Genomic DNA, 22,991 nt, shown 5'->3' with positions numbered 1-22,991 from the left:
TCACACGTGGTGCTTCAGCTGCCTCATGAAACTTTTCGTAGTTAGTTAGTTAGTTAGTTAGTTAGTTAGTTAGTTAGTTAGTTAGTTAGTTAGTTTTGACAGCACCATGGGCAAGTGTCAGCAAGCTAATTAAACACTGTATCTCTATTTGAATGTTTTTATGCAGCCATTTCCTAAAATGACAGAATCACAGAATGTTAGGGATCAGAAGGGACCTCAAAAGATCATCTAGTACAATCCCCTGCCAGAGCAGGAAATACATTGCCTACCAATGGTTAGAGAAACACTGTTCAGAGGATCTTGTCAATTTGTATTGGCACATTTTATATCTCTACTTCTTTCCCTCTGTCTCTTTTACTTGCCTACCCTTTGAAGAGCTCTCTGAGGAAAAGATTAATTGAATTATGGAATACCACAGATTGGAAGAGACTCCCCTGTCAGAATCTTTGCAACAGTGTCTTCAACTGGATCAAGTGAGGCTCCCCTTACAACTGTTCTGAGTTCTTATAATTCAGCGAGCCTGTTGTCCTGCACATCCTCTCTGGCATTTGCAAGCAACTTAAGTAATTGCTCAACTTTATCCAGTTTTGCAGCAGAAACTGCTACAGGGATCTCTGAAACAGTCTGATTCTTCACCCAGGATGTTAATAACTACCTTTATGAACAGGAAATAGGCCCAGGCACAGCAGGATCTGCCTGTCTCCAGCACTGTCTGGAATCCCACAAGAAGAAATCCCACACAAATTGGGCAAACCTTTAATTTTTGCTTATTTTGGAGGTGGTTGATATTGAAGGAGGTTGACTTTACTCAATCACTTGGTTTCATGTTGATCCATTGTCTCAGACTAGTTTCTCCTGTTGTCTCTGTGGACGATGAGATGGGAAAGTCCTGGGAGCACCCAGGTGACTAATGACTGAAGAGCTCTGGTTGCACACCTGCACAACTTTGTTTCACCGCCTCAAACCCACCATCTCCTCCTCTCCCCCTTATCCCCTTGCATTTTGAATCATCCTGGTTTTGGAGCTGTCTGCTCTATTCCTTTCTATGTCTGAAAACAAATGTAAAGATGAAGGGAAAAACACCAGATTTTATTGTATATGTGGGCTTTTTTTGTGCTTCTTTCTCCTAGATGTGTGGTTTGATTTAAGAAATATAACTTAAGAAAACTTAAGTCAGGTCGAGACTTGACTAGTGAGTTTCACCTACCTCACAACAGGTGCCTGTGAGAGTTTGTTTTCCCGAAGCTCCCTGTATAATCAATGGAGACAGGAGAAAACTCTCAAGGCTGGGTCCTCCCAACCTATAGCTGGCACGCAAAAGAAAAGTTACAAATCTCTTCCAGTCAGTTTTCTTCTGGTCTCCATTTAGGTCAGGACATTTAATAGTAACAGCAATGAGCAACTGTTTGGAAGCAACTGCATTTCAATGCAGATGGATGTCAGATGAGACTGTGTGGAACCATAACCAATTTCAGTCATTATTTAGAGTACTAAAGAAGATGAGTTATACTTGTTCTCTATTCTGCCCTCCTATCCCCTTTCCTCAAGAAAGCGAGAGCACGAAGCTGTGGAAGAAAGCAGGGGATTATGGAAGAGGTGCTTGATACTGCTTATTCTGAAATCAATAGATACTCAGGGACTCCTAATCCAAAAAGGCAAGTACTGAAGAGTAGAAAGAAAAGCTTTCAATATACATTTGATATGATTTGATTTGATTTGATTTGATTTGATTTGATTTGATTTGATTTGATTTGATTTGATAGTTTAGCATTTGTGCAATAAAAGGGATGACTTAGCCACAGAGGTGTGATAGATGTTTGGAACCAGTCTGCATGAATTTGGAATTTGGCAGGAATGGCATAAAATAGCTAACAGACTTTAAAATCCCCTGTGTTGAAGGAAGAATTCTTTATGAGTGTTTGAAAAAGGTTGAAAGAAGACGACAAATTGTCTGAGAACTCCAGTTTAAACTTGATAGAGAAAAATCAGGGTATGAGAAATGCTTGAAATACTTTATTTGTGTACTATAGGAAGACTGCAAGGAACGAAAGAAGCAGAGAAGGTTTTGTAAAGCCTTTCACCCAGACTGTGGAATTATCACACTTGTTTTTTGCCATGTTCCTGTCTCAGCATGATGAACTGAAATTCAACATGGGACCAGAAAATGGAACTGCAGTTACTGAGTTTGTCCTAGAGGGTTTCTCAGGGCTTGATCAAAGACTACAGCTCTTACTCTCTCTGTTCTTTCTGCTCATATACCTGACAACAGTGATGGGGAACACTACCATAACTTTCCTCGTATATGCAGATCACCGCCTACAAACCCCCATGTACTTTTTCATTGCCAATCTGGCCTTCCTAGAAATCTGGTTTACATCCTCCACAAGCATAAAATTGGTTGTGATCCTGGGTTCTGGTAAGAGAACAATCTCACTAAGCAGCTGCTTTGCCCAATCCTATTTCTATTTTTCCCTGGGCTGTACAGAGTTTGTTCTACTAGTTGTCATGTCCTTTGACCGCTATGTTGCCATCTGCCAACCTTTGCGTTATGCTGCCATCATGAAGCCTCAGCTCTGCATCCACCTGGTTGTTGCTGCTTGGGTCACAGGCTTCACACTCTTGAGTTACCGCCTGGTCATCCTCTCCCAGCTGACTTTCTGTGGCTCAAATGAGATCCATCACTTTTTCTGTGACAACTCCACCTTATTCAAACTGTCCTGCTCTGACACCAGCTTGCTCTGGAAAATAGACTCTGTTTTCTTATCATTTGTCGTTCTCGGTTCCTTATGTTTAACTCTGGCATTTTACATGTGCATCCTTTTCTGCATTGTACATCTTCCAGCAGCCTCTGGGAGGAAAAAAGCTTTTACCACGTGTTCTTCCCACCTCACCACTTTGGCCATTGCATATGGGAGCTGTATTGTTCTCTATGCATGTCCTTCAGAATATGTTTCCTTGGAGACTAACAGCATTGTAGCGTTGCTGAACACTGTTCTGTACCCATTCTTAAATCCATTCATCTATGGTCTCAGAAACAAGACTGTGATACTGGCCCTGAATGAAGCCATTGCCCGTACAACAACACAGATTTTCCCCTAATCATGAGGCATTTCTGGACAGCATTTCCAGTGATCTGCTATCATATGCTAGATAATACCAATGCATATGTATGCAACCTCCAGACACAGATGACTCAGGAGATTTATGTTCTCGTTGGATGTTGTTAAGTGATAAGAAGCTCCTCTGCACACACAAAGAAGGCACTAACAAAGGCAGGAGAAGTAAGTCAGTTAATACCCTGCCCCGACTGCTCCCAGCACCATCACATGAGCCACCAACTCATCACAAGCCCACCTCCAAAACCAAGAATAGCACAGAGGCTCATTGGCAAGTGGGAACCCAAATTACAGGCTCTGAGGAATTAACATCTTGTTCCAAGGCTGCCCTGGGAGTGCCATCAGCCTCATTGTCCAGGTTTGAAGCCCATTGAGAGGAATGACTGAGAGCAGCTCTCTGGATCACCATTTAGACTAACAGGATTTTGCCTAGGGGTGCAGGACACATTTGGGTGCAGGGGAAGAACGTTTCTGGATTACACAGGACTTATCATGGGAAGTTTGGGGAAGGACCCCAACCAGTGCAGTCTGTCCTGTCTTCTCATTAAACTTAATTTCTAAATCTATGCTATGTGAGCAAATCTCTCCTCTGCATGAATGTGTGAGTGTAGCGAGCAGAACAGGAGCAGGGGGTCAGACAGCCTGTATGTCATTGGTGCCAGCAACTGAGAGACCAGAGTGACCAGACATAAGAGTGTGTGTGCACATGTGTGTGACTGGGGAGGTCTGTACCAGTATCTGGAATGGGGCTGCAGCCCTGGGGGCTCATGTGTCCTGGTGTCTGCAACTGGCAAGGCCGATATCCTGAGGAGGCTGCTGAGCAGACTGTTTGGGCCCAGGATCCACCCTGTTACAGGTATATGTGTAAAACAGACTAGACTAGACTAGACTAGACTAGTTCAGTGGGAAGAGGCCTACAATGATCATCTAGTTCAAATACCTGACCCATTCAGGGCTGACCAAAAGATAAATCATGTACCAAGGGCATTGTCCAAGTGTCTCTTAAACACTGACAGGCTTGGGGTATTGACCACCTCTCTAGGAAGCCTGTTCCGGTTTTTGACCAACCTTGATAAAGAGATGGTTCCTAATATCTAGTCTAAACCTTCCCTGACCAAGCTTTGAACCATTCCCACGTGTCCTATCACTGGACACCAGGGAGAAGATCTCAGCACCTCCCTGTCCATGTCCCCTCCTCAGGAAGCTGTAGAGAGCAATGAGCCTCCTTTTCCCCAAACAAGAGAAGCCCAGAGTCCTCAGCTGCTCCTCAGAGGACAATCTTTCCAGCCCTTTCACCAATTTTGTTACTCTGCTCTGGACATATCCAAGGGCCTTCACATCCTTGTTGTAATAGTATATGGGGCCCAGAACTGCACACAGCCCTCAAGGTGAGGCCATACCAATGTTGAATACAGCAGCATAGTCACGTCTTTTGACCACATGGCCATGCTGTGTTTGATGCACCCCAGGATGGGGATTACTGTCTTGGCTGCTGGGGAACAGTGTTGCCTCCTGTTGACCGTGTGGCCAACCATCACTCCAGATCCCTTTCTGCAGGGCTGCTCTCCAGCCGCTCTCTCCTAATCTACACTTGCACTCAGTGTTACTCTATCCCAGGTGAACAACCCAGCACTTGGACTTGTTCAGTTTCATGCCAAGTGCCGGGTTCTGCAGTTGGGTCACAACAACCCCATTCAACACTACAGGCTTAAGGAAGAGCGACTGGAATCTGACAATGGAAAAGGACCTCGGGGTGTTGATCAGCACCCATCTGAACATGAGCCAGCATGTGCCCAGGTGGCCAAGAAGGCCAGCAGCATCCTGGTGTGCAACAGGAATAGTGTGGCCAGCAGGACCAGGCAAGTGATCATCCCCCTGTTCTCGGAACTGGTGAGGCTGCACCTCAAATCCTGTGTGTAGTTTTGGGCTCCTCACTACAAGAAAGACCTTGAGGTGCTGGAGTGAGTTCAGAGAAGGGCAGTGAAGTTGGTGAGGGGTCTGGAGAACAAGTCAGATGGGGAGCAGTTGAGGGAACTGGGACTCTGTAGCCTGGAGAACAGGAGGTTGAAGGGAGACCTTATCACTGTCTACAAGTGCCTGAAAGGAGGTTGTAGCATGGAGAGTGTTGGTCTCTTCTCTCAAACAGCAAGTGATAGGACAAGAAGAAAGGGGCCACAAGTTGCACCCAGGAAGGTTCAGTTTGCATAATAGGAAAAATTTCTTCACAGAAGAGGTTGTCAGGCAGTGAAACAGGCTGCCCAAGGAAGTGGTTGAGTCACCATCCCTGAAGGTGTTTAAAAGACATATAGATGAGGTTCTTAGGGACATAGTTTATAGCCAGAGTTAGGTTAATGGCTGGACACGATGATCTTGAGGGTTTCTTCCAACTTAAATGATTATATGATCTCACTGGGATGAGAAACATCATGGGGCAGCTCACCCATATGGAGTACCAGTATGGATGGATGAATGGGTGGATGGATGGATGCATGCATGCATGTATGCATGGTAGGGCAATCAGATAGATAGATGGATTGAGACAGAGAGGAGGATCAACCTCCCTATCAGCACAAGGGCTGGGATCAGCCATGGCAGGAACACAGGACCGTCCCCCTGTGTCCTCTGCTCTTGTTTTCAAGAGATCCTTCACACCCGTTGCTGGCAGCCCTCTTGTGCCAGCCCCTCTCACCAGCACAAGACTGCTTCTGCTACCGCAGTGACAGAGCAGCCTGCCCTGAGCTGGGGAATGCAGAAATAGGTTTCTGTGGGTCATTTATTCCCCCATTGAAGCACAGAGCACTAGGAGCAGGCTGTGGTGCCTGAAAACCACGGTGAGATAGTTCAAGGCAGATCACTGAAGGTCCTTCACCATCTCCAGGAACACTGGGCACCCACAGATGGACACTCAAAGCAGCACCATGACGTAACATCTTGACCCATGTCCTCCCCTGAGCGCATGAAAAACCCAAGTACAGCAGCATGGCCTTGGTGGGGGGGAAATTTATTCAGGCTGACCACAGCTTTGGAAGAGGAGCCCAAGCTCCAAATACAGAAAGTGAGGAAATCCCCTTTTACGGGTTGTTTCGAAAAGATGGAGCAAATTTCAGAGATACAGTGATTTCAAAATGGATCCATCTTTTTGAAACACCCTGTGTTACAGAGATCCAACACAGGAAGTCATGGTCCCAGAAACAGGTAAACAGGTCTCTGGTTCCGAGAGGCTGGCTTCATGCCTCTGGAGAAGTTTTGTGGATGAAGAAATTCTTTGACAAACATGGTTATCACAGATAAAATGCACAGTCCAAAGGAGGATCCTGAGATGAATTGGAAATAACTTCTGAAGAGACTTGGGTAACTAATTGTTGCTGACAGAAAAATGATTGAATCACTTTCTTCAGTGCCACTTTCAGCTCCTGGTTCCTCATGCCATAGATGAGGGGGTTCACTGCTAGAGGCACCAGTGAGTACAGAACAGACACCACCAGGTCCAGGCTTGGTGAAAAAATGGAGGGGGGCGTCAGATAGACAAACATGGCAGTGTTGGCAAACAGGGAGACCACGGCCAGGTGAGGGAGGCAAGTGGAAAAGGCTTTGTGCCGTCCCTGCTCAGAGGGGATCCTCAGCACGGCCCTGAAGATCTGCACATAGGACACCACGATGAACACAAAACACCCAAATCCTAACCAGACACTGACCACAAGAAGCCCAAGTTCCCTGAGGTAGGAGTGTGAGCAGGAGAGCTTGAGGATCTGGGGGATTTCACAGAAGAAGTGGCCCAGGGCATTGCCCTTGCACAGGGGCAGTGAAAATGTATTGGTCGTGTGCAGCAGAGCATGGAGAAACCCAGTGGCCCAGGCAGCTGCTGCCATGTGGACACAAGCTCTGCTGCCCAGGAGGGTCCCGTAGTGCAGGGGTTTGCAGATGGCAATGTAGTGGTCGTAGGACATGATGGTGAGAAGATAAAATTCTGCTGAAGCTAAAAAGAAAAACAGGAAGAGTTGGGCAGCACATCCTGCATAGGAAATGGCCATGGTATCCCACAGAGAGTTGGCCATGGACTTGGGGACAGTGGTGGAGATGGAGCCCAGGTCGAGGAGGGAGAGGTTGAGCAGGAAGAAGTACATGGGGGTGTGGAGGTGCTGGTCCCAGGCTATGGTGGTGATGATGAGGCCGTTGCCCAGGAGGGCAGCCAGGTAGATGGCCAGGAAGAGCCAGAAGTGCAAGAGTTGCAGCTCCCGTGTGTCTGCGAACGCCAGGAGGAGGAACTGGCTGATGAAGCTGCTTTTGGACATTTGCTTCCTCTGGGCATGGGACACTGTCCAAGGAAGACCTCAAAGGCCAGGGCTTTTGTGCTGGCCTGGGGAAAGGGGATGGGATGGAGGGGTTGCAAACCTCTCAGGATCTGCTGGAGAGGAGAACGAAGGACACAGGTGCCTCCTTTTCTTTTTGCCGTGTATGTTCACTCACCTCTGGGGCTGACCACTTTCTGACCCCCGGAAGCTGCTGTGCCCTTCAGAGGGGCAAAGGCTGTGGGGTGCCTGCCCAGAGCACCTGCAATGGGCACTGCTGTGGGACCAGCCCCGACTGGGCTTTGCTGGGGAGAGGGTGTTGGTGGTGGAGAGAGGGCAGGGGAGGTGGCAGAACCTCAAGAGAACTGGACTGTTCTGGGAAGGACCTGAGAGAGAAAAACATCAGCGTGTATCTCGTGCTGCATGACCATGCAGGGTGAAGACTCACACCAGGGGTTGTGGTGCAGAGCCAGGGCTTCTGGAAGGGATCAAAGACATGCAGGTGCAGGAGAGAGGAGACTGCTCTATGCCCTTGGTGACATGGACAGACCAGGAAGGTGGCCCAGGGCCTTCATCACCCCCCAGTCACTGGCCATCTCTCATGGGCCATTTCCAGCACTGGCCGCGCACCCCAGGTTTATGGGTAAGGTTCCCTGTGAGGCCATGTCCATCCTCCTGCTGGGCTCAGGGCCTGTCTCAGGGAATGGACAGCCCTGCCCAGACTCTCTCCTGGCCCAGACCCTGGCAGACCCTGGAGCAGGGCTGCCTGTGACCCCACAGGTGACACGGCCTCTCCAGGAGCTTGGAGAGGCTGCCCAACAAGAAGGCGATGGGGTGACAAAGCACCAAGAACTGCTCTGGCTATCAAGTCAGGAGACCGTTCCCCACCCTGAATGCACCCTGTCCTGTGCTGAACCTGCACCATGGGGCTGTGGGACCACGTGTGGGGCAGCAGGGCTGGGCTGTCACAGCACAAGGTGCAGACAGGGGCCACAAAGCAGCTGCCAGGGGTGACAGCAAGGACAGGTACAGACAAGGAGCACGTGTACATTGGCTTTACTGTGCAGGGATGGCTTCGGGAAGGGCAAAGCTCACCTGGAGTTGGCGACTGCAAGAAAAGTCAAGAGCAAACTAAGAGCTTCAACAGCTGTGTTAGAGACCACGGCTGAAGAAAGGGAACACAGAGCTGCTGCTGAGTGAAGAGGGAAATTTAGTAACAGCAGACACTGACACTGAGGGACTCAATGACTTCTGTACCTGGGTCTTTACTGAAACCATCTCCCAGGCCTCTATGCTCAATGAAGGGGTTCAAGGAGGAGAGCAAGTCTTTGGAGGACCCTCAGGAAACCCCAGCAGGACAAACACCAGTGTCTGCCCCTGCAGGGGACTCACCTGGCAATGGCACAGGCTGGGGATGTCTGGTTGGGAGCAGCTCTGTGGGAAAGGTCTGTGTGGGCAGGGAGCTGGACAGGAGGCAGCGTGTGCCCTGGTGCAAGGGAGGTCAGGAGCACCCAGGGCTGTGCCACCAGGAGCACGGCCAGGAGGTGGAGGGAAGGGATTCTCTGGAATAGTCCATCCAGATCTCAGATCCCAGTTCAGGAAAGATATTGGCAAGCTGGAGTGGGTTGAGCAAAGGGCCTCAGGACAGCCAGAAACTGGAGCACTTGGCCTGTGGGGAGAGGCTGACGGAGCTGGGCTCGTCCAGCCCAGAGAAGGGAAGGCTGACAGGGACCTCATCACAGCCTGTCAGTACCAATAAGGAGATCATGGAGAACACACAGCCAGGCTCTTCACCATGGTGTGTGGCAGAAGAACAAAAGAGAATGGGTGGCAGGTGAAAGAGGAGAGGTTCAGCCAGGACATAAGGAAAAGCTTTTTCCCTAGGAGGTGAGTGTCAACTTCATTTTTGCCAGGGATCACATCAGCCTCATGGTTACCCTCAAATGGCAGAACATAATTTTAAAGGACTGTATAAATTTAACTACTCCTACATTTATACATTCGGCCCTTTAAGGCAATTGTGAAGCTGATGTGACCCCCGTGAAAATGAATTTGACACCCCTGCCCTGGGAGCTCAGCCAAGTGCTGTCGCAGGTCACCCAGAGAGGATGAGCAGCCTCTGTCCTTGCGGGTTTTCAATCTCTGATTGAATGAAGGCTTGAACACCTTGTTCTGACCCAGTTTCTGACAGGTTGGACTGCAGACTCCTGAGGTCCCTTCAACCTCAGTTCTCTTATGATCCCATTGTGATGCTGGGCTCTGTTTCTAATGGGAGCAAAGGAGATGACTAAGGAACATGAACGCAAGTGTGCTGTAGGTGACCATCTAAACCAACATCTAAACCCAGCCAACACCTCAGTGTGACTCGCTCTAAGCCAAGTGTGAGGAGTCCTGGGCAGGGAAGGTTTAGAGGGCATGGGGCTCTATGCAAGACACAAAATGATCTTGGCTTCATGCCTGCAGGCCCATCCGATGTCAGTTAATGTCAATGAAAGTTAAAATATGAACTGAAGACAAAGTTTCAAAGTCAAGGAAGGTTTCAATGTACTTTTCCTTTTTTTTAGGTCTTTGGGGGGTTATTTTCTTCAAAAAGGAAAGTGATTTCCACAACTAGAAATGGATATAAGACACACATGTCCTCAGCTACATGGATAGCTTTTTACATATTGATTTTTCATATGGCACATATTACATTCTTACATATTAAACATTTATTTATTTTCTTTTTAAGTATTTTGGGGGATTTATTTCTTTGAAAAACTAAGAGTTTTGCAGAACTGGGCATGGATTTAGGACACAAATGTCTTCAGCTCCAGGGACACAAACACCTGGTGCCAGTGTAGATGCCCTGGGAACCCCTGCCTAACTTCCACCTGCATTGCAAGGTGCTCTGGTCTCCCCCAGGTCCTCTGTGATAGATGCCACTCCCAGGCCAGCACCTCGGATAAAATCGGTCCCCTAAAATGGCACTGGCTGTTTATGGTGAGACAACTAATGACTGATGTCTGTTGGAAACGTGGACATGTTTATATTTTTGTTGTGTTTTTTGTTTGTTTGTTTTTTGTTTGTTTGTTTTTGAGGGTGTTTTTTGTTTGTTTGTGTGGGCTTGGTGGTGGTTTGTTTAACATATTAACTAAAAAAATAAAAGGACAAAAAGTGAATCACCAGGCCGTGTACTAAAGGCAGGAGAAGAAATATCGGTCTTCCCCTGTACTTCTATTACCAACACGCTATTATTTCATCTCCCTTGTCATTTAGGAGTTTCGACCTCTCCTGACTAAATGTCCATGTCAAAGGACAACTTTCCAACAGTCTGTCTGGATGTTCGCCCTTCCCAGTGCTCTCAGGTTTCCTCCTCCACTTGCTCTTTGGTCATTCAGTTGCCTCTCCACTGTGTGGTTTCTGCTTTGAGCCTCAGGCAGTTACAAACTTACCCCAGTCTTCAGAGGTCTAATTAACATGGTACACAGCAAGTTAATTGTGTTTCTATCTATCCTTTCCTATCTCTCTGTCTAAAAATAGTTCTTGTGTGGGTGTCCCTTGTGGATGGTGGACCTCATCAGATCCAGCTTGCACACACAGCTGAGGAAAGTGTTTTACTGTTTATTAAACTGTGCATTATTTACACAGGAGAGCAGGTGGAGCTGGTGCACAGGAGCTGCAGCATCTCCTGCAGAGCTCAGTGGAGAAGTCTGATGTGAGGAAAAGTGGTGCAAGTCTCTGGTGGCCAAAGAGGGAACCTGCAGACTGGGGGTGGGGGGTGAGGAGCGAGGTTGTCCATACAGTGTCCAGCCTCAAGGGACTGTTCTCCTGCCTGTGCAGATGTCTACAGGAGACCCTCGGGATCAATGTCCAGTGTAGAATGCTGCTGTCACTTCTTCTACACACTGAAAAATGACAGAAAATACCCTTGAGAGAAAACACCCTCCTTTATGAAATCTTATTTGCAATCTTCATCATTAAGTGTCCCACTGAAACCATTCCAATTAGTTCTACAAGTCTTTTGGATATGAGGAATATTACAGAAAGAAACATCGCTCGTTAGGGCTGTCTGTGTTTTAATGAGCCCCATGGCGTATTTGGTGCTGAGTCCATAAACCACAGATACCAAGCACAGACTGAAGAATCTGCTCAAGAAGTCAGAAGCAAACTCCAAAGTATCTTCAAGCATTAATGGGCCCCACTGAGGGCTGTTACTGACAAAGCCTCCCCAGGGACTCGTTAGAGCAGATAATTGGAGGCAGTGATTGCATCAGGCAAAGGCAAAGTGAAGCAGCTCTGATGCTGAGAAACCCCTTGATTTGTTTGATGAAGGACAATGGCCAAGCCTTGAGCCCCTGCCCCTAAGAAGGGAGATCCTGTCCCTCACATGTGTCTCAGGACTCTTCCTGGGGATGTGGGGAGTGCGATGCCCAGTGCAGGGCAATGGTGTGACACTCCATGGGGGTGCAAGGAGTCGATGGAGTGCCACGGCGAAGAAGAGAGTGGACAATCTCCTCACACACACGGTGTGAACTGTTGTCGTTGTCCTGCGCCGGGACAGGAGTTGGACTCTATGATCCTGGGGTCCCTTTCTACTGAAGACATTCTATGATTCTATGAAATACTAGGTCAAAAGTCCGTGTTTTCATTGTACAGATGAGATGTAAGCATACACGGCTCAGGGCTCTTCCTGGGACCCTGGGAGTGCAAGGCTGAGGGAAGGACAACACTGGTACAACACCTTCCAGCTTCCCCATGGGACTGCAAGGAGGCAGAGAGGCCCCAGTGCCATGAGGACAACATGGCTTCTCCTGGGCCTCAGTGGCAGAGACAACTGCCATGGCCAAGGGGACAGAGACCTGGGTTCTTTGAGTGCCTTCCAGCCTTGTCAGCCTTGAGAACCCAGCTCCAAGCCCTCTTCCTGGATAGGACCTGTGGGCATGTTGACAGAGGTTCTTTCCCAGCCATGTCCCTGCTGCTGGCCTGTCCCCTCCAGACACAGAACTGACCCTACTGTCCCCTTCACAGCCGTACCCTTCCAACTCAGTTATGAGTTCCTGAGACACAAGTGACCTCATAATACCATACCCACCCATCACCCTCCTCATAACCCAGGCATAACACAGGACCTGACCCGATTAAACAAATATATTTCCTTCTAACTATTTGAGTGGAGAAACATTCTCTTCAGTAACTGCTGTTTTTATGTTTATACCATCTCCTCCTCTGCCTTTTTTTTTTCATCTTCAAAAATTTGTCCAGGGGAAAGATTCATTGAATCATAGAGTAGGTCAGATTTGAAGAGATCCCTGAACAGCTTCTTGTTTCATTCTCTTTCTCAAAGCATGGTGACCAAGTGAGGTTGCTCAAGGTCTCCACTCAGTTTTGTATCATCTCCATCACATCACAGAAAGGAGAATAATGTCTTTCAGCAGTTTTGACCCAAATGCTGGTCAGTGAGGGATGACACAAGTAACTGCACAGAGGACACTGCATCACAGATTATATTTGGGCTTGATATTTCAGTGAACTTCCCACCAAGCATCCAGTTCTTCAGTCCAGACAGCATCAGTCCAGCTCTAAGGACACCAAGGGGGACCATGTCCAAGGCCTGGCACAATTTCATACACATAACATGTCTTTCTTTCCCCTGCCCATTTTGGTACACAAGTCCCTTTCTTGTCCTTCAAGTGCCTGCAGATGGCTGCAGGAGGACTTGTCCCATCACCTTCCCAGGGACAGAGGCAGGCTGAGCAGCCTGTGATTCTTCCAATTCTCCTTCCTGCCTTTCTTGAAGATGGGTTTGACAGATGCCAGGTCCTCCTCAGTTGCACTGTCATTTTGAAAGCGCAATCCAGAATCACAGGCAAGGGTGGCGTAACAGACAGGAGCACTTGCAATGAGCTTGTCCAGGTTAATTGAGATGAATCTCACTGGGTCAGTGGGGTTTGTTCCCAGAGTCACACACAGAAATGTCAGGGTTCTGTCAGCGTCCACAACTGAGTTGGCTTTGTGGACTCTCACATGAGGTAGAATCATGGAATCTTGGAATACTTCGATTGGAAGAGACCCTTGGGATCATTGAGTCCAACCATAACCCAGCTCTCACACTAAACCATGTCCCTAAGAACCTCGTTTAAATGTCTTTTACAGCCCTCTAGGGTGGGTGACTCCTCACTGCCCTGGGCAGTCTGTTCTACCACCCGACAACCCTGCCCGGGAAGAATTTTTTCCTAGTATCCAAGCTAAACCTCCCCTGGTGCAAATTGCAGCCATTTCCTCTTGTCCGGTCACTTGCTACTTGGGAGAAGAGACCAACACCCTCCATGCTCCAACCTCCTTTCAGGCAGTTGCAGAGAGTGAGAAGGTCTCCCCTCAGCCTCTTGTTCTCCAGGCTGAACAGCCCCAGCTCCCTCAACTGCTCCTCATCACACTTGTGCTCCAGCCCCTCAGCAGCTTCGTCACCTCCTCTGCATTCTCTCTAGTGCCTTGATGTCCTTCTTATGATGAGGGGCCCAAGACTGAACACAGGATTCAAGCTGCAGCCTCACCAGCACTCAGAACACAATCACTGAGGCACAATCACTTCTGTAGCCCTACTGGCCACCCTATTCTTTTTACAAGCCAGGATGCAGGTGACCTTTTTGGCCACCTGGGAACATTCTGGCTTATGTTCAGCAACTGTCAGTCAGCACCCGCAGATCCCTTTCCTCCAGCCACTTCCCAGCCACTCATATCTCATTTGTACAATGGAAACATTGGCTTCTGACCTAGTCATTCAGTGTCCTTGTGTTGAGAGGTGAACAACCTCTCTCAGCTGGGGAGAAGAGCCAGTGAAGGAAATGGAGGTTTTGAGGGGCTGGTCTGTGATGACTGTCCTGGGGCAACTTCCCCAGTTTGTCCCATGAACATGGGCACACACCAGACCATGCTCTGCTGGTCCTTCAGGGCTCTCCCAGGAGGCCTGGCTGGGAGAGGACACTGCTGTGTGTCAGCCCTGCACACTCACACACTTCAGCTGTTCACTGGTGTTTTCTTCTCTGGGGCATTTCCCAGTTCACCCCTCCCACCCCTTCCTGAATCGTGCCCCCCCGCCCTCTTGCCGGTTGAGCCCAGCAGAGCAGCCATGCTGGAACTGGTCCCACAGCAGTGGGACCAGTGAGAATGAAGGACACCGAGAATGTTCATCCAGTCAGCATGCTGAGCAGATCTCCAGCCCAGGCAGCTTGCAAACCCAGGTCCAGACTTGCTCCCCAGGACAGCATGAGACATTTGGCCTAGGGGATCCTCAGGAAGGCCCTGCTGCCACAGTGCCAGGGCCACCTGCCCCAAGCTGCCACCTGCAGCAAAGGGTTTCTCTTTCCACCTCTTTTCTGCACACATTCCGTGCCACACGCTTCTCCTTGAAAATCCCATCTCCCCACAGAGCCCTTTCCCAAGAGAGCTGAGCTATGTTGACTTTTCTGTTTGTTCCTGCACCCTCATTCCATGCTCCATACAGCCCCAACATGACAGTGCTGCACTGCAGAGCAAGTGGGCTGTGGTGCCCAGAGTCGTGGGGTGAGTCTGCAGATTCATGTTGGTCAGGATGGGAGGAAGACCCAGCTCAGGGTGGCTCCTACTCACTCCCCCTCAGCACACAGACATGGCTTATGCAGCTCCAGAGATCTCAGAGAGAGGATTCTGGGCAAATAAGTCAGTGTGGGGTCCTTTATTTCATTTCATACACATAGAGAGTACGGGTCCTTATTTACATAAAGACAACGGGACACACTAGACAGGTAGACATGGACACAACCATAAGAAGACAAAAAATTTTTCTTGTGGATAGCATTAATACAACCAAGAAAAGCAAACACCAAAGATAACAAACAAACAAAGAAACAAACAAAACCAACCAAACAAACAACCACCTACAGAACCCAGGTTGAACAACTAATACGTTATTGCAAGTGACATGCAGAAGAAGGAGGTCAGTTCGTTACTGCTTTTGAAAAGCAAACAATCAACAGTTTCCTTATAGACTCCTTGAGTTCCTTGTTCCTCATGCTGTAGATGAGGGGGTTCACTGCTGGAGGCACCAGTGAGTACAAAACAGAAACCACCAGATCCAGGGATGGGGAAGAGATGGAGGGGTCTTCAGATAGGCAAACATGGCAGTGCTCACAAACAGAGCTTGGAAGGAAACCCTCAGGAGATATCCAAGTGTCTTAATGATGGCACTTGATTCAGGGAGACTCAGCTCATTCCCCACACCCACAGACTGCATTGCCCACACCCCACAGGTCAGAGCAAAGCTGGGACACGTGTTCCCATGGACACACCTGCAGGAAAGGACCCACAAGATCAGGCTGTGACTCTGCAGCTGAAACTGCCATCCCCAGAGAGCCTGACAGCAAGAACAAGATCCCAACAGCAGTGACCAAGAGCAGGGGAGCAAGAAGGACAATGCAGTGAGGGTGGGTGTGAGAGAGGCCAGGGCAGAGGCAGCCGGGCAATCAGACAGCGCCACCCTTCCCCAGCTGTGCAGCCACCTCCCAGACACCAACATTGCCGGGCAGCTGCTCTCAGCCCCTGTGCTCTGCAGAGGAACTGGAGCTCTGGCTGCACAGGAGCTGCTTCATGCCTTGGAGCCCCCGGCCCTGAGGGCAGAGGCTTTGCTGGGTGGGACAGGAGGCCGGGGACTGCTCACAGGAGGGATGTGCACTGCAGGGGATCACAGGGACTTTTCTCTGTTCTCCCTCCCATAACAATTCCGGGTTCAGTTTCCTCTCATTTCTGATCATTTCCCTGCTGCCTGGAGATTCTCCCCCTGGGAGGTGTTTCCCTGTCCATGTCTCTTCCCTGTCAGTGCTCACAGACCCCATCCCACCCTCTGTGCCCTCCCCCGGCCCTACAGATCCTGCCTGTTCACAGGGCACTGCCTGGGGGCATCTTCCTGTTTGCAGGCTGGAAAACAGGACAGGTCAGACTAGGCTGAGGGGTCCAGCAAAGGTGATGCAGGTGCTGTGCATAGGCAGAGGGGTGGTGAAGGGATGTTATGAGCCTTCTGGCAGATGTACTGATCACTCACAGTTGCAGTTTAGGAGTCTCAGTGACTTGTCTAAGCATGAGAGCTCATTTTTACTTTATCTTTCCTGCACCCCAACCCCTTGGGATAGGAAACTGAAAAGAGAGCCTCAGGAAAGCTCCTTTTCTGTCTGGTAATCCTTGCACTGATCTTGTCCTTGTGGCATCCCCTTGGAAAAATCTTGGGGTGATCTGGAGCTGTGAGCAGCCCTGACCCACAGAGCACCCTCTCCACAGCAGAAACACATTTCCTGCCCTATAGCGTTTGCTCCTTCATGTGACATCTTCTCCCCTCAGTATTGTTGGGATCTCCCCAGGCAGGCTGAGTGCTGACCCTGGCAGGTGGCAGAGTCCCTGCCCCGGCACAGCCCTGGGGTGCAGGGACCCTGCTCTGCAGGACAGCCCTGGGCACCCCTGGGAGCTCCCCCTGCAGTCACCCTCAGCAGAAGGTGCCATGATGCCCTTTCCCATTGATGATGCCACAGGGAAGCGCTGCTCTGGAGTGTGTTCTTCTCTACAGCAGAGATACTGTGAGAGAGACCTGACAGATCCTGTAAATTGTGGGATGTATCATCTTTAGGGTCTCTCTCCAGGAAATGCAGTAGTATTGTCCAACAGCCAGAGACTTACCGTGTAAGGACTGTGAAGATTTGTCTCTCAATGAGCCCTCAGCAAGCAGCCACCTACATTGCCTTTCCCCTCTCTGTGCCTGACTCCTGTGCCCTCAGTGCTGCAGGCAGAGCCCTCAACCCTGCTGCGTGTGCAGAGGAGCTGCTCCTGGGCAGAGCTGTCTCTCTGCAGCGCTGCCGCTTGCCAGGAGCTCCCTCTGTCCCAGGAGCCCAGCCCAGCTCAGCAGCAGAGGAACAGCCCCTCATGTCCCTTTCTCTGTCCCCTCTGGGCTCCCTCCACATGCCTCTGGGGCTCCAGGGGCACAACTTCAAAGTTGAAGTAATCAGTGATGTTGATTCTCTCTCCTCTTCAGAGACACTTCTTTCCAGTACTGTATATTTAGTTTTAAAAAAATAAATCACTATGAGAATCATATTTTCTTGTCCCATCCTTCCATAGGACACGAGGAATGCTACAGCAAATTATCTAATTTCTGCAAACTGGGGGAGAAATATCTTCAGTTGAATGAACTTAGGCATTTTGTTCTGCTTTTATACTCTTAGGTGCAAAGGGACATTCATCAGTCTTTGGCCATGTCATGTCTGTGCTCTGAAGCAAAGCCTTTGCACACATGGGCTCTTGGACACTTGGTACCAGGTTTCTTGTGGCAGGTCAGAGCTGGGCTGGTGCCACAGCTGGGGTGGTCCAGCCCAGATGTGAGGCAATGGCCTCAGCCAGGGACCTGCCTGGGGGAGCTGGAGCTGCCAGTGCTGCAGACAGAGCTGTGACACAGATGGAATGAACTGCCAGGCAGGGTGGCAGAAGTGAGTTCATCTGGTCTGCAAGGACAGCAGCCTCCAAGCACAGAACAGCCCAGATCAGAACTCAGTCTGGACCTCTAAGGCACTTCAAGGGCCCATAATGAGCTGTTACTACTGCAGGAACAGTTAAAGGAGAAACAAAGACACTGCGTGGCCATTGATGAATTTAATAAGGGAAAGAGGTGAGAATCCCTGTGTCTTCTTGTCCTCCATCTTCACCCGCATGTGTCCCAGGAGTCCGTGACTGGAGACAGGAATCTGGAGAACAATCAGCTGAGGATGGGGATCAAGTCAGGGGTCACTGGAACTAACACAATCCTTTCCAGTCTATGGGACAGCAGGGGCAGCATCCCAGGAGCTGAGACAGCAGGACGATGTCACAGGGAGGCCACTCTCCACCATCTTGGAAAGCTCATGGAGACTGGGGGGACTCCCTGACCACTGGCAGCTCTCACACAGTGTGTGCGCTTTTCAGAATGGCCAATGGGTGAGCAGGGGAACTAAGGGCTGTGCCCCAGAACATGTCCACTGGGACCCCATTTCTGGATGTCTGGAAGAGAAGGTGATGGGGTTTACCCAGGGCAGGTTCTGCCTGTCCATCCTCTTTGCTTTCTGTGAGGAAAGGACAGAGTTTGCATGTGGGCAGAGCAGGGGTGGTCTATTGCCTGGAAGTCAGCAAGGCATTCAGCATCATCCCCCACAATGTGCTTGTGTCCAGGGTAGGATATTATGGTCTGTGTCAGTGTGCAAGTAGATGGGTAAAAGGCTATCTGGATGGTTTGGCTTAGAAGGACAGTAGATAAAGGGAAAAACTTTCCATTCCTGAGGACAGTCAAGCACTGGAAGCTGTTTCCCAGCAGTGTGCATCCACTCTACATCAGAAAGTTACCACTATGTGTTTGTATAGACCCCTCACTAATCTGGTCTGACCCTGCTTTTAGGAGGAGGTTGGTCAAGACACCTCTTGAGGTGCCTTAGAGACTGAATGACACTGTCCTTCCTTCCTTCCTTCCCCTTCATGTTTCTGATTTGGAGAAAGCTCTCAGGTTCCCTCTGATCACAGAAATAATTCGCATGAGGCGCAAGGCTGCTTTACAAGTAACCATAAACAACCCTGATCACAACGTTTGTATCCTTTTTCATTTCCTCCAATCCAGCTTCCTCTTGTTTGCTGTCCTAATACCCTTCCAGAAAGAAAACACCACCTTGTTCATCCTTTCAGAGCAGGTTGTTCAAGAGGTGTCAGCATCCATGTACAGAGTCTGCACATCAGCCAGGCAGCAAAGCCACCGTTACAGAAATGCAGACGAGGCTCTTGACCAGCTCCTTGAACCCAGATATCAGCGTGACGTGTCTGCTGAGATTCCCAGGAACACCTGAACTTTAAGTGCAGAGCATGTGAGTGCTGGTTGGGTATCCTGGATTGTCTCCTGAGCCATGTGGTGCTTCGGCTGTGAAGAGAATCAAAACCAACTTTTTCACTGGGTTAATTAATTTTACAGACTGTCACACAGGGAGTTGAAGAGAGCTCAGAACTCCAGTCTTTGCTGTACTATAAGGCTTGATACCCCATCCACAGGTACAGATCTAAATGGTCCAGATAGAGGGTGATCTTGCCAAAGTCACTCTTTGTGTCCCCAGGTGCATGGACACTGTTCATGTGCCTCTGCAGAGAGTGGCAGAGGTTGGATCCCTTTCTCAGGAGAAACTCCTTGCTGAGCTACGGAGCTGGCTCAACAAGGTTTTATTGCATTTCACTCGGCATCAGATTTGACATATTTGGTGCTTTTCTGTGATCGCTTCTTCTGCACAGATGATCACAGAGGGACAACCATTTCAGAAGAGCTGGTTACAAAGGCCCTGTCATGAACAAGAAATCTCACCGTGAGATCTGGAGGGAGTGAGGAAGAATATAACAAGCACCAGGAAGAGCCAAGAAGCTCAAGGCCTCTTCTGTAGAGCGCGAGGCCCTGAGCAGCAGTGACCGGCCATGTGTGGTGTGGGAGAGGGTCAGGGGATGTGGGGTAGTAAAGGGTGATGGCTGATGACTTCAGCAAATCCTTACAACCATGTCTGAGCCACAAGTCGAATGTGGCTGATATCTGGGGGTCGAAGGGGAATAGTAGAAAGATTGTTGTTGATTTTGGAAAGAAGGCAGGCTTTTTTGGACTAATGATATATGGCAGTGCCATTTGCATGCTGTGGGCTTGGCTGTGCCTGGAAGATGGGGAATGGCTGCTGCTGGGGTGTTTGTGCTCAGTCATGGCCCCGGAGCTGAGCCTGCTCTGCTCCTCTCTTACACTGCCCACACTTGGATGGACCTCAGGAATCATCCATGAGCCTGGAGGAAGCACCAGCATCTTGGAGTGTTGGCCCATTACTGGAGGACAAGAGTGAAAGGTTTGTGAGACACATGGGAGTGCAGGAAGAGAGTGGTCTACGTGTAGCAGTAAGTGTGTTAAAGAAGAACACCTAAAGACCGTGGGCTGGCCATGCTAATGTGAAATAGACTGATTTTTCTTTTTATTTTAGGGCAGCAGCAGAAGGAACTTGTGCATTTCAGTACTGGGGCATGGATCCAAATTGAGGATTCGAGCAAGTTTGGGACTTGGACAGCTCAGGTGATTGGTGACCATTGCCAGGTTTGTGAAAGAAGCTGAATGGGTTTGGGGGACGTCATAGGCATTGCCAAGTCTTCAGAAAACCAGAGCCTTGTGGTTAAAGCAAGAGCACTTGGCACCAAACCCACCCCCAAAACACAAATACCCTCCCAGTGACCACAGGCAGAGCCTGAGAAATGTAAGAGTGAAAGGGTCTCCTTTGTCTGGTCCTGGGGTGAGGACTTGGCCATTCTGATGACGAACAAACATGAAGGGCTGACATGGCACCAGAGCCACCTCCACATCACCTTTACCACCTCTGACCATTGTCTCCAGCCTTCTCCTTGTCCAGCCTCCAGGGACAGGGACTGCTTGTGTCAGTGATGGCCCTTCGTGGGCTCCCAAACACCCTCAGAACATGGGGCTGGGTTCCATCTTTTACTTCGTTAGAGGTTTGTTCATTCTTTCAGTAGCTGCAGTTCAGGATCATGGCAGCAGAGGGCTCATTAACATCCAAAATGCTCTTACAAGCCAAGGCTCTGTGCAGAACTCTCCAAAAGTCTTAAAGTCTGGTGTGGATGATTTCAGAGATTTCTGAACTGTAGCCAAACAGTGAGCATTTCCATAACAAATAGTAATAAATGCAAATATCTTATATTTCCGTCCCCCTCCCAAAGACCTCATTTCCAGAACAGCTGATATCAACAGTCTCCAATAAATATTGGTCTAAAGAATCTCCTGATAAAGACTGAATATGTCAGAGAAGTGGGTGCTTAAATCACCATGTGAGTGAGGAGATGGGCCAGGACACCTCAAGAGGAATCACACAACTCTGGACCTAGAGGTGGGTGTTCCTGGGAATCTCAGGTGCCACAGCACAGCGATACTTGTGTTCAGGGAGCTGGCCAAGTGACCCATCTCCTGTTCTGTAATGGTGTCTAAGTTTGCTCAGGTCACCCCTGACCTAAGCCCCATCCACTGCTGGGTGTTCTCCAGACTCCTGCCTTCAGGAACAAAGTCCCAGGAGATTTTTCTGGTGACGATGGAGGCAAAGAAGCCATGAAGAACCCCAGTCCTGTCTGATTCTACTCTTACAAAGTTCAGCAGCAGGCCCACATTCACCCTGACTATTCTTTTACTGCAAATGAAGCCAAGACAGCTCATCTTGCTGTCATCACCGTCCCCCTGAGGTATCAAGTCATGGGGAGCTTTGGCATCATCCCCACATCCATGAACAAGCTTTCTAAATTCTTCCTTTGCAGCTCCCCCTGCTTCCACCTCCTGTGTGCTGCCTTTGTGCCCTTGAGCTCCATCAGTTCAAACAAGCAACCTCACGAGATAAATGCTTCTATTCTTGGGAATTTTCATTGAAAGTTCTTGTCCTTGGAGCAGACTGTTCTCTAAGGCTTGTCAGATTTGCTGAGCTCCTTCATTCTTCTGAGATGCTTCCCATGGAAGCACCTGTATCAGCCCCCTAGTATGTCAAAGTCTTCTCCTCTGGAACCCACCAGCCTGTGCTCTGCTGCTGGCCTTCCTCCCTCCCCTCTGGTGCCTGGGACCCCACTCTGTCCTAGTCATGACAGCCAAGGTGGACACTGATGTTCACATCCCTCACCAGCTCTCCCTTGTTTCCCAGTTCCAGATCCAGGTGAGCACCACCCTTGTTGCCCACCAAGTAGACATGGTAAGAAGTTGGCCCAAGATCCTTTGAACTGTTGGCACCTGTAGCTTTGCATGGCCAGTGAATGTCAGAACAATTGCAGTTCCCCATAGGAACCTGCTCATTGACTGGAGACCTCTTCAGGTTGCTGACAGAAGATTTTTTCCACTGCTGCTCCATGATCAAGTAGTTTGTAACACCCAACACACTGTCACCCTGTACCGGGTTTACATGGCAAAGTCCTGGAACTGGGGTGAGTGAGGGTGTGCTACAGTTGTCACCTCTCTGAGAAGACAACAGGAGTCTGACCAATGTCAGACAGAGCTGATTTCAGCTACTCCAAGATGGACCCACTCCTTCCAAAACTGAGCCACTCAGTGATGCCGGCAGCACCTCTGGGATATTGTATTTGAGAAAGGGTAAAAAACGCTGCACAACAGCAGGTGGGAGAGAAGGTGGAGGAAATGTGAGAGAAAAGCACTGCAGACACCAAGGTCATGTCCCATAGGACCCAAGCAGGTCCCTCAGCAGGCCAAAGCTTGCTCTCCTGAAATCCTGCTCCTTGCCTTGTTATCATCTTCCAGGAGCCTCAGCGCCACTTTCCCATCCCTGACTGTTCCATCCTGACCAACTCTTTCTGGTTTGCAAGTGTAAAGTCCCACAGGGCACCTCACCTCACTGACTCCTCAGTCACCCATGTCAAGAAGATGTTGTCAATGAGCTCCAACCCCTCCTGGATGGCTGGTACTTGCAGATATTGGGATATGTTAGGTCAGCCATGAGGACACTGCCCTGGAAACATGAGGCTTCTTTAATTTGTCTGAAGGAGGCCTCATCTAATTCCT

The 22,991-nt window shown here is 49.4% G+C and overlaps 2 protein-coding genes across 2 annotated transcripts; one reads left to right on the top strand and one right to left on the bottom strand.

Annotated features, from left to right (window-relative positions):
* The first annotated feature begins 2,115 nt into the window (after positions 1–2,115).
* LOC136116269 (olfactory receptor 6E1-like) lies at positions 2,116–3,099 on the top strand. The gene has a single exon (XM_065862465.1). It carries the CDS (start codon positions 2,116–2,118, stop codon positions 3,097–3,099), a length of 984 nt encoding a protein of 327 aa, XP_065718537.1.
* Positions 3,100–6,397: 3,298 nt separating this feature from the next.
* LOC136116256 (olfactory receptor 14C36-like) lies at positions 6,398–7,408 on the bottom strand. The gene has a single exon (XM_065862454.1). The coding sequence runs from the start codon at positions 7,406–7,408 to the stop codon at positions 6,398–6,400; it is 1,011 nt and encodes a 336-aa protein (XP_065718526.1).
* Between the last annotated feature and the right edge of the window lie 15,583 nt (positions 7,409–22,991).

This window comes from Patagioenas fasciata, chromosome 6 (genome assembly GCF_037038585.1).
Source record: "Patagioenas fasciata isolate bPatFas1 chromosome 6, bPatFas1.hap1, whole genome shotgun sequence".
Lineage (NCBI taxonomy): Eukaryota > Metazoa > Chordata > Aves > Columbiformes > Columbidae > Patagioenas > Patagioenas fasciata.
The sequence above is the reverse complement of the archived record's forward strand: the minus strand, read 5'-3'. Positions and strand labels throughout refer to the sequence as shown.

Bases quoted from the DNA above. Each gene is read 5' to 3' on its own strand.
- LOC136116256 (XM_065862454.1), bottom strand. From the start codon at position 7,408: ATGTCCAAAAGCAGCTTCATCAGCCAGTTCCTCCTCCTGGCGTTCGCA.
- LOC136116269 (XM_065862465.1), top strand. From the start codon at position 2,116: ATGTTCCTGTCTCAGCATGATGAACTGAAATTCAACATGGGACCAGAA.